Consider the following 9904-nt stretch of genomic DNA (forward strand, 5'->3'; position numbering starts at 1 on the left):
TCTTCACTTTCGCCTTTGAATTCAGTGCTCAGAAGGTTTCCTTTTGAAAAAGCAACTAAGTGGTGACACTTAACTCCTCTTCAATTCAGTCTTATCCAGTAGACATCCCTGCAGGGAAGAAGGTGTGGTGGCAGTAGAAACTTAGTTGCTGGAGTAAATTAAATCTTAAAACTGAAGAGCATGGCTTCAGTTGTCAAAACAGCTATACCGCATGCTTTGGGGATATGGGGAAGATGGCATCTCATTCTGCCTTGGGAGGGAGAGCAATTGTGCAGAATTGTCTTGTCCTGGTAGGGTTTGGTTGAGAGAGCCTGGAGAGTGAGGATATAGACTTTTTGGTCAGAGAAACTCGAGGCAGAAAACTGTGGGTGTTGTGTATGTTAGCTCCTTGGGCTAATGCTTTCCAGCTTTGTCTCTTGAAGCCTAGCCCTATGTCTTGGATGCTTTGCTTGGATTTTTTCTTTTTAAATTGCTGAAGTATTTGAAAGCAAACCTGAGGGAAAGGAACTAGCTTGGTGGATTCAAAGGAATCCCAGTGTGGAGGGAGGGAACTCCCAGCCTATGGTAATGAAATGCTCCCTGGATTGTGAGTCTCTTGCTCTAGTCTGCAAAGGCTAGTGCAGGGACTGATTTATTCTTCATGGAAACACTTCTGCAACTTCAGGCAAACCCTGGAACATTATCATGTTGATCCCTAATGAATTTGGAGACTCATATTCCTGCCCAGACTGGAGCACTTGCATTGATTACTGCAGTGTTTTATAACTGCCCCTTGGTTGAACTCTTTTAATTTCAAGAGTGGAGGTGAGGTGGGGAGAGGAAATGGAGGTTGGGGTGTGTGTCAGGTTGTGGCTATGTACCTGATTGCTAGGGAGAAGAGGGCTCTGCCTTGCTGTCAGGTCTGCACAGCTCAAACCCATTGCTCCTGTCTCCAGCAAAACATGACTAAGGAGCTGAGACCTTGGGTATTAAATCCCATAAGCCTTATGAGAGGGGAAGGCAGGTGGAGCCTGCTGGTGTGTTTGTCTTGCTGGCTGCTACTGGGCCTGAATTTAAGCACAGTCTAGCTGGTCTTGTCCTTAGGTAGCATCCCAGAACATAAGGAATGCTTGCTTGTGCTAAACTTGAGGAAATATGGGGAGAAGAGGGTTAATGTGTAAGGAGGAAATATACTAATTGCACTCTCCCTGAGATCTGCCTGCTTTGTTCTGCTTGGTTAAAAAGTTGGAGTGGTTCAGCCTGGAGAAGAGAGGGCTCTGAAGTGACCTTACTGTGACATTTCAGTGCTTAGAGGAGGCCTAAAGGAAAGATGAGACAGACTTCTTAGCAGAGCCTGTGGCAATAGAGCAAGGGCTGAGGGTTTTAAACCAAGAGAGGCTGATTTAGATTAAGTATTATAGGAAGAAATATTTTACTATGAGAGCGGTGAAACACTGGACCAGGTTGGCCAGAGAGGTGGTAGATGCCCCATCCCTGGAAACACTTAAGACTAGGTTGGATGGGGCTCAGAGCAACCTGGTCTAGTGGAAGTGGCTCTGCTCATTGCAAGGAGTTGGACTAGGTGATCTTTAGAGGTCTCTTTCAACCTGAATTATTCTATGAAAAGCTTGGGTGGACATTGTGTTCTGTAGATTCTCAGAGGTGCAGATGATGTAGCCCCCAGTGTACCCTTCCTACTTCCACTTCTGCTAATGTGGTGACCTTTAAGCTACTCCCATCACTCCCTGTGTATGTCAGAGCTTGTGTAAACACCCCATCACCTCTTACCTCTTGGGCACATTACACACAGGTTCCTGATGTTAATGTGCGTAGCCCCTTCCGTGGGGGTTGTGACAGCTTTTCCAAAGGCGCCAACACGGCTGTTTTGAAGTCTGAATTGGGTTGGTACTATGAGACAGCATTCTGTTGGGAGAAGACAGATTGCCAGGGCTGGACTTCTGCCAGGACATAGTAGGGTGAATGCCTGACTTTTTTCTTTTTTTTTTTTTCCCCAAACGTGCCATTGCATCTTTAATTACAAGGTTAAGACCTCTGTTTTATGACTCATCTGAAAAAACAGCACCTCCAACATAATTGCCTGAGCATGTTGCCTAGGGGACTGTTGCTCATTAGTGACTCAGAGAAATGAGTGCCACCTAATGAAATGGCACTGCCTGCTCTAACACCCCAGCCTTGCCCTTTTCATGCCTAGTCCAAGCAGTGACCAAACCAGTCTCCTGTAAAGGTGCAGTGTCAACCCAGGCAATGCTGCAGTTGGAAGGAATTTCTAATGGATAAAACAACTGTTTCTTAATTCCTCATCATTAGGCATCATCAGCCTGTAGAAATTAGTGTGTTCAGTTAAGGGAAAAGCCAAGTGTCACATTTTGCCTAGTGAAGGATGAACATTTGGCTTCAGGCTCCCTCAGAAGCCATAACAGAAGTGAGAAATGGCTATACCATCCTGGTGGGAATGTTGGTTCTTTGGGTAATCCATCTGCTGAGGCATATTTTGTTTATTTCTCTGAAATACGTAAATGCAATCATTACACAATAAGAGCCTCCTTAAAAACCTTTCCTTTGATCATTAGCATGCTAATTAGCTTGGATGGATCTTCTCCTTCCCTTCCAGGTGGAGGAGAACAATTGACTGGAGTAATGGGTGCCCCTTGGCCACTGTTTGGTGCATTTGTTCCTTCAGCCCATTGTTCTGGGATGACCTTTGGAACATTGTGTTTCTTGCTTGGACCAGACACTTGAATTGCCCTCTGGTTTGTGTGTTGGGTTTTTTAATGGCCGTTAGGGTGTCCCTTCAGGAACCTGTGCAGTCAAATGCTGTCTGTCCTGGGAGGTCTGAGCCACGAGGGTGACAAGTGTCAGGGCTGGGAGGTGCTGCCGTCAGTGGTGTGACTTGTATCCGTCAGTGCACAAAGGCTCCCGAGGGACCAGAATGAATGATGATGCTTGAAAATGTGGCACACTGTAAAGGGGAATAAAAAGCCTATAAACTGTAAGCCAAAAGTGATGGGGTAGAGAAAGGGTCTTTGGGAAACAGTCTCATACCTCAAAGGAAAAGCAGGAAGCCTAATCTGCAGAACAATAAGGCAGGCAAAGACTCTTTCCTTGTTGGCCCAAATTCATCCCAGGCTTGCGTAGGTAATGTTTGATTAGCCTAATGAAGTGGGGAAAGACAGAGCAAACCTATTCCTCTTTCTGATTGCATTTTGGCTGGGAAGAAGCATGTGAAGAGGCAGCATTGAGTAGCAGGTTTCTAAGGGACTGCATGGGTGACTCTTGCTCAAAGCTGGAAATCAAGAGCTCTGTTATCTCATAATAAAATGGGACATGCACCTGTAGAGAGAAGCTGCTGCCTCTGGCCCGCACAGGCTGAGCTGTCAGATGCTGTCAGCATTCAGAACAGGCTGGCTTTGGGTACCAGACTTTGATCACACCTGAAAGCAGGTGCGTCTGTGCTTTTGTCATGCAAAGAAATGTTCAATACCCACTTTGCCAGCAGTTAACTGCAGAACTGACTCACTACCAAAAAGGATGTTCCATAATCAATTGTGGGGATTCACTCCTGGTGCTGTTGTTTGTGGGTTCACTTTTGATCTGTCATTGCACATTTTGGCTTCCTCATGAGACCCTGTTGGACCAGATAGTGTTTGCCAGTCCAGCTCAGGAAATGGGCCCAAGGAAGGCTGCAGCCTTCTCGGGCTTATCAACAAGTGCCTAGCCACTGTTTTGGGATATCCTTATGATTAGGAGCAGCAGAATAGGATGTGAATTCCCATTTTCATCTGAATTGAGTTGGGTTTTCTTCTGAATTAAACCAATTCTTTTTAGCTGAGCAGAAGGTACAACCTGGACTTCATTATGGATTGTATTTTTTATAAAACCATTTAGATGCTTAGCTTGTATTACTTTTGCCATATTTGTTCAGGTTTGGTAGATTACTGAGATGGTCTGTCTTGTCCTGATACTTAGTTTTGCTATTTTGTGGTCCCAGCCCAGGATGTCTGAGACTTAACTTTTTTCAAGTATTGCCTGGGGCTGTATAGGAAACTTGTAGTAAATACTAAAATCAATAAACAGAAGGTTAAATTCGCCACATTCAGTAAAATCTGATGCCTGCAAATATTTGGGAATGACTTTCTGCTGTAATCCAAGTTTACGGGGAGTTAAGCAGTAGAGTGAAGATACTTCGTGTCTTGATTCTTATGTTTCCTTTTTTCTGTCTCTTTTCTAGAGTCTCCACCAGCAGCGATGTCAAGAAATGGATACTTCTTTGAAGAGAGTGGCAAGTATTATTTGACCTTTGTGTGTAGTTCCAGCTTGTTGGAGGTAGAGCTGCACTACAGGGGTAGCTGAGATATTGAAATAGGTGATAGAAAATCCATTTAGCTTCAGCAGAATGTGAAAACAGTCCTGTGTGGTGGTTGTGTAATCTTGCACTGGGAGCAGACTCCATGTTTTTAAATCCTGTAGATGTTTGAGATAGTCAAAGCAGTAAATAATCATCTCCACATTGTCATCAGTGACTATTCTGGGTGGCTCCTTGTTTTTCAAGTTCTCTCATGATGTTTTCCTGTAATCCAGCCTGGCAGGTGTATTTGCTTGTCGTCTTCTGGGGTGGAAATTGTGTGTAGGTGTCGGATCTCTTTGGAGACATCTTGCCAAATAGCTCCAGGCAAATGTCGGATTGCTCTGGCAGATTCATCTTTTAGTGTAAAGATTTTTGTCTTTGAAGCAAGATTAAATGGTGGCATTTGGAAACTTTTATCATCTGCATCAACAAAGGTGGCAGGTCTTGGAGATACTGTATTGATGGGGGGACAAAGTGTTGTACAATCAAACTTGAAATGCAGTGAAGCCCCAACTTCTCTACTGGTTTTGGAGAAATAGAATCATAGAATGGTTTGGGTTGGAAGGAACCTTAATGATTACCTAGTTCCAACCCTCCTGCCGTGTTTCCTCCCAAATAGCATGTGTGTAGGGTGTTAGGAAGAGGTCGTCTTGGGAGTGTCACTCAAGACCAGCCTTGTCATGATGTAGTCCCTAAGGGCCTGAGGCCTCTTGCCCTTGGAAGTGCTTGGAGTATTCAGGATTTTCAAATGCTAAGAGGAAAAGGCTGAAATAGGCTAGTTATTTAGGCCCATAGATGCTTGTAGCTGTCACAAGGCTCATCTTTCTTGTTCCAGGGGGCCAAGCCTTAGGTTAACATCTGGAAAGGGAAGCTGAATGCCTGCCAGATGTCAGCTGCAGTAGATCTAGCATTGCTAGGGATAGCATTTCCTTTGGCACTGGCTCACTTGCTTTCTCTGAAAGCCAGTTTCTGGGAATCAAAGGATGAATCTGGAAGCAAGTCTTCTCATCTCTAGTAGGAAGTCTCCTGGAGGCTGGATTGAGTTGTAGAAGGGCAGAAGTGAATTTCTGACCTCAGGAAGGTTTTCTGAGGACATGAGGAGCATGAGGTCTGGATATCCCTGATCCCACCTTCTTGACTTGCTTGTTGCCTCTTGGGATATGGTTAGTGCTTTCTTGAGGGCTAGGCATATAAAAAAGTCTTCTAGATTGGGACCTGGAGAGGTGACTAAACCTCCAGCTTCTGGCTGAGAGTGGTATACAGGCTTGGGGGAAAATGCTGCTGGTTTTGAAGGTAGGGGAAAGGTGGCTGTCTTCTAGAATCCCTTAATTCATCCCAAGACCTCCTGCCACAGGGAACACAAGTACAGCTGTCTGTCCTACCATGTTATGTGGCTCTACATGTCCCCTTTCAGGATTCAGTCTTACCTTCCTCAGCTATCCCAACAAAAAGCCCTAAAGCAGATCTCTGAATGTTTTTAGAACATGTGTTTGTAGTTGTGGTATCTGTTGTGCAGAGCTCTGAGATGTGCTTGGTGCCATGGCAATGGGCATTTATTTCTGCTCTGTATTTGTGTTATTACTCAGCTTCCTCCTTTGTCTTAAGGAGACAGCACCTTAGATCTGCCATTGAGGGCTTCATGAAACTATGTGCTGCTTTCCTGTTATGCTTCTGCATGGTTTGGGGAAAGGAGGGGACGTTGCTTGCAAGTTTCTCTTCAGCCTGTGTGCAGTACAGACTGTGGTGTTATTTGTGATTGAAAATACAGTGCATTTCTTAGTTATTTCATGCTCAAATCTGCTGTCATTCTTGTTCCTCATTACAGACTGACCTTTCTCAAAAGTTCAGTTGCTGTTGAGTGATGAGTCACCTGCTGCTGCCTGATTTAACTGGGGGCTTGTGTTGCTGCTCAGAGCATATGGACAGCACATCTCAGGGGGTGCCAGTGTGAATACTCCCATCCTGCTGTGAGGCTCTGCTTTGGTGCTCTCTCTAAAGGAGTTTCATGCACTCAGATGCTTACCTAGCCTTACCCAAAAACTTAATCAGAGCTAGAGGAAACCACAGATAGAGAAATTACCTTTTCACATGGTTTCAAAACGGCTTATTTTGAAATGGAGCTTATGTAATCATTTAGATCTTGGTGCCATTCGTTGGGATCTGCCAGTTCATTATGGACACCTAGAGATGCTCTTGCTCCACCTTTAAAATAACAAAACCCCCAATTCCCTAAACTCCTTATTGAAGAGGCAAAGAAAAAAAAAATAAACCTCTGATTCTTTTTTTGACACTTTTTCCCCTTTCTCTGTAGAGAAGCATCTTTTGATACTATTGCTCTTTGCAGCCTCGAGCTTCTTCCTTATCTCCTCCTGAGATCTTGCATATACATATGGTTTTCTGTATCCTTAGTAATTAGGATGTTTTTGTTTCTGACCATATCTGAGGCTCTGTTCAGAGCCTGGGTCTGTCTATTGCCAGCTTTTTCTTTACCCTTGTGTTCTCAATAGCAGCTGCGGCAGCATTAACACTTAAAAGCTGGGACTTCAGTTTTAGTTTAAAATGTAGTGAGGGTGATCTTGGCTGCAGCACCAAAGTTACCCTTTGTAATAACCTCTTGGATATTTACTGTTCATAAAAACTTCAAGTATTTAATAATTTGTTGATCTGTTAATTAATAAGGAGCTGAGGAAAGCCCAGGAAGGATTTTCTAGTGAATTAAGATATGACTCTAATTAATTTATATTATATATTATAATTAATATGTGAATTATGATCCCAACCGTGTACCAGCCTATTTGAGAACTTCTTAGCTGGCTAAAAAGCTGGCTAAAAATCTCCTTTGATAAGCTAAAAAGCTTATCAAAGGAGCCTTCAGCTACGAGTTCCAGTTTCTAGCATACTCTGGTTTTCGTCTGTTACTAGAAGAACTTGACTGAAAGCCACTTCTGTGGCCTTTAGTGCCTTGCAGAAGATAAATCCATGTTAATGTAAGTGTGGAAAAACACCTGGCTAGTAGCTTGCTCTGTAGAGGCAATATTAAGAGGAAAAATGAGGAAATAAGTTTGTGCCTTCCCAGTTGGAGTTTTCTGATGGAGAGTGAGGTGGCATCAGGTATAATGGGAATCGCTGGTCGTGGTCAGTTTTCCGCTCATGTATATTGTCAGTTTTCATAGTTGTCATCTGACATTTTGCTGATGAAAATGTGTGTTTTTACTCAATTTTTGGAGTCTGTGGAACAAGCCTCTTGCACAAGCCAATGACCCAAATCTGGCAGTCATAATTGATGTCCTCCTCCCTGCCCCATGAAGGTTGTATGTTTAAGACACTTAAATCTTCTCTAAGGTTCTTCTGACAAATGAGTTTTCTTTCTGGCAAATTCAAGTGTCTAATGAGGTGATTGTGTAGACCCAATCCAAACCTGAAGATAATTGGAGTCCTGATGAAATGCAGTTCAGCAATCAAGGCTCAGAATAACTCATCAAGCCCCACCATTGTCTCTTGGCTGTCAGCATCCTGCATCCTCCTTGGTGGTGGTGAGGAGTATCCAGGGCTTGCTGCAAGTGGGTTAGCTCTAAAGGCACTGGTATTACCTAAATTCTGCCAGTGTATGATGAGGTTTTTAATTGAGCCAAGAGCTTTCCATGATAAGACACAAACCCAGAGGATTTCTAGCTCCTTCTGCAAAATCCAAAGGAAGGAATCCCGCTACAGTGCTGGAGATATCTGGATCGTTGCATTATTTCAAAGCTCAACAGGTCCTGCAGCATAAACTTTTTTGTCTTCCAGGGCAAATCCCTCACTGCTTGTTTTACTCTGACTTACTAATTGGTTTTGCTGGCACAATAAATTGCAGTTGTGTTGAAGGGCCCCAAGGCCCCAGTCTGGCTTGGGATGTTTGGATATATTTTATCTGCTTGTTTTTGTTTTTCAGTTTGCAGTTGAGCTTGGTATGTGTGCTGGGGGGGGAAGGGGAGTGCTTCTTTTAAATTTGACTTTATCTGTCTTGGAATTGTTTGCTTAACTAGGATATTAATCTAAGTGTCTTTGTGAGGCAAATCCTTTTGCAGTGGGTTTTCCCTCATGAGATGCCCATATTTTTCCAGCAGGGTATACATAGCTGCTACCTGTGGAGAGCCTGAGGTGACTCACAGGTCTCTTGCAGATATTTACATGAGAACTGTGTATCAGGAGTCCTGTAATAAAATTAACATTCCTGATTTCTGAGGGTTCTGCTGCAGAGCTCAAACTCCACGTGCTGCTGTGTTTTGTAAAAACAAAACTAAACCAACACTCCACTGAATTTCAGCTTGGATTATGCACAACATTTCCTAGAAATCTGGCTGCAAAATACAATACTGGAATTAATTCAAAAGTGCCTGGGTGTTGTTTGTTGTTGGTCCTTTCAGTTCTGTTATGAATTATCACTGAAGTGGCAGAGGAAACTTGATGTTTTCATCTGGCTCTTCATGACAAATGACTGACTCAAAGTAGGGTTGGGAAGACACAGCTGAGGTTATGGCCAGTCAGTAGAAGAGGGATGTTAGAGGATGCAGGTCTGGTCTTGATGACTCACCTGCTCTATGCTTTGCACCTCTGCTTTGGATATTTTATTTTTTTTTGCTTTACATGAAGAGGTTGTGGTTTAATTCGTGCTCTTGAAGCTCTTTAAGAGCTTAGGTAATGGATTGACATGTTACTAGCAGGTGGCCATTACTCCAAAAGGCTGCAAACCTGTATCTGATGAGCTCCCAGTGACTGCTTAAGAGCCAAGAAGCACCACCCAACACTTCCCCAGCTCTTCTGTGCCTAAAGGTACCCATGGAGGGGCTGCGATTGGAGCACACTTCTCTAAATCCCATGTAGATGACCCAGAAAAGTCATTAATCTATCTGTGTCAACCTGAATTCTTTGGGTTGGAAGGGACCTTAAAGACCATCTAGTTCCAACTCCCTGCCATTGGGCAGAGACACCTTCCACTAGACTGGGTTGCTTCAAGCCCCATCCAGCCTGGCCTTTGAACACTTGCAGGGATTGGGGCAGCCACAGCTTCTCTGGGAAACTTAATAAAGGAGTTATGGGACATGGAAGATAAGCTCTGGGCCCTTCTTGCCAGTTAGTTGTCAGCAGCAAACCCTCAGCAGCTCAACAATGAGGTCTGTGGACAACCCCTACCCCCTGATTGTCTTCTCCTGGCTGGCACAACCCATGTGTGTGTGGCTGCCTGCTGCATGGTGGCTAAATCTCCTTAGGACAGAACTAGTGAGCCTTGCCAGGGACTCTCTCAGCTGTGAACCAAAGGAAAAGCTTAAAATTCTTGTGAGCATCCAGCTGGATGCAGAGCTACTTGATTTAATCAGCCTGGCTTAAATTTTTAATTTAGTGGCAGACAGCTGTGTGGAATGTGACTCGATGGCAGCCCTCAGAGGGTATTGCTGGGTGGCTGCAGCCCTGCATTTGTTCTTGTCTATGAAGTGGAGAAATTTGTTAGCAAGGAATGGATTTTTTTGATGTCTCCTGTGATTCAAAACAAAATATAACTCCCTAATTTGAACCTCAGCA

At 44.0% G+C, this 9904-nt stretch overlaps 1 protein-coding gene across 1 annotated transcript in view; it reads left to right on the forward strand.

Moving 5' to 3' along the window:
• Positions 1-4228: 4228 nt before the first annotated feature.
• Positions 4229-9904, forward strand: part of SLC4A11 (solute carrier family 4, sodium borate transporter, member 11) — a gene marked incomplete at its 5' end in the record, with an annotated part of 80461 nt that continues 74785 nt past the window's right edge. The window contains one exon of the mRNA XM_009076951.1: positions 4229-4279. Within this exon, the coding sequence (XP_009075199.1) occupies positions 4229-4279 (51 nt within the window). The remainder of the gene's footprint in view (positions 4280-9904) is intronic.

The sequence above is a fragment of the Acanthisitta chloris genome, unplaced genomic scaffold (genome assembly GCF_000695815.1).
Source record: "Acanthisitta chloris isolate BGI_N310 unplaced genomic scaffold, ASM69581v1 scaffold3486, whole genome shotgun sequence".
Taxonomy (NCBI): domain Eukaryota; kingdom Metazoa; phylum Chordata; class Aves; order Passeriformes; family Acanthisittidae; genus Acanthisitta; species Acanthisitta chloris.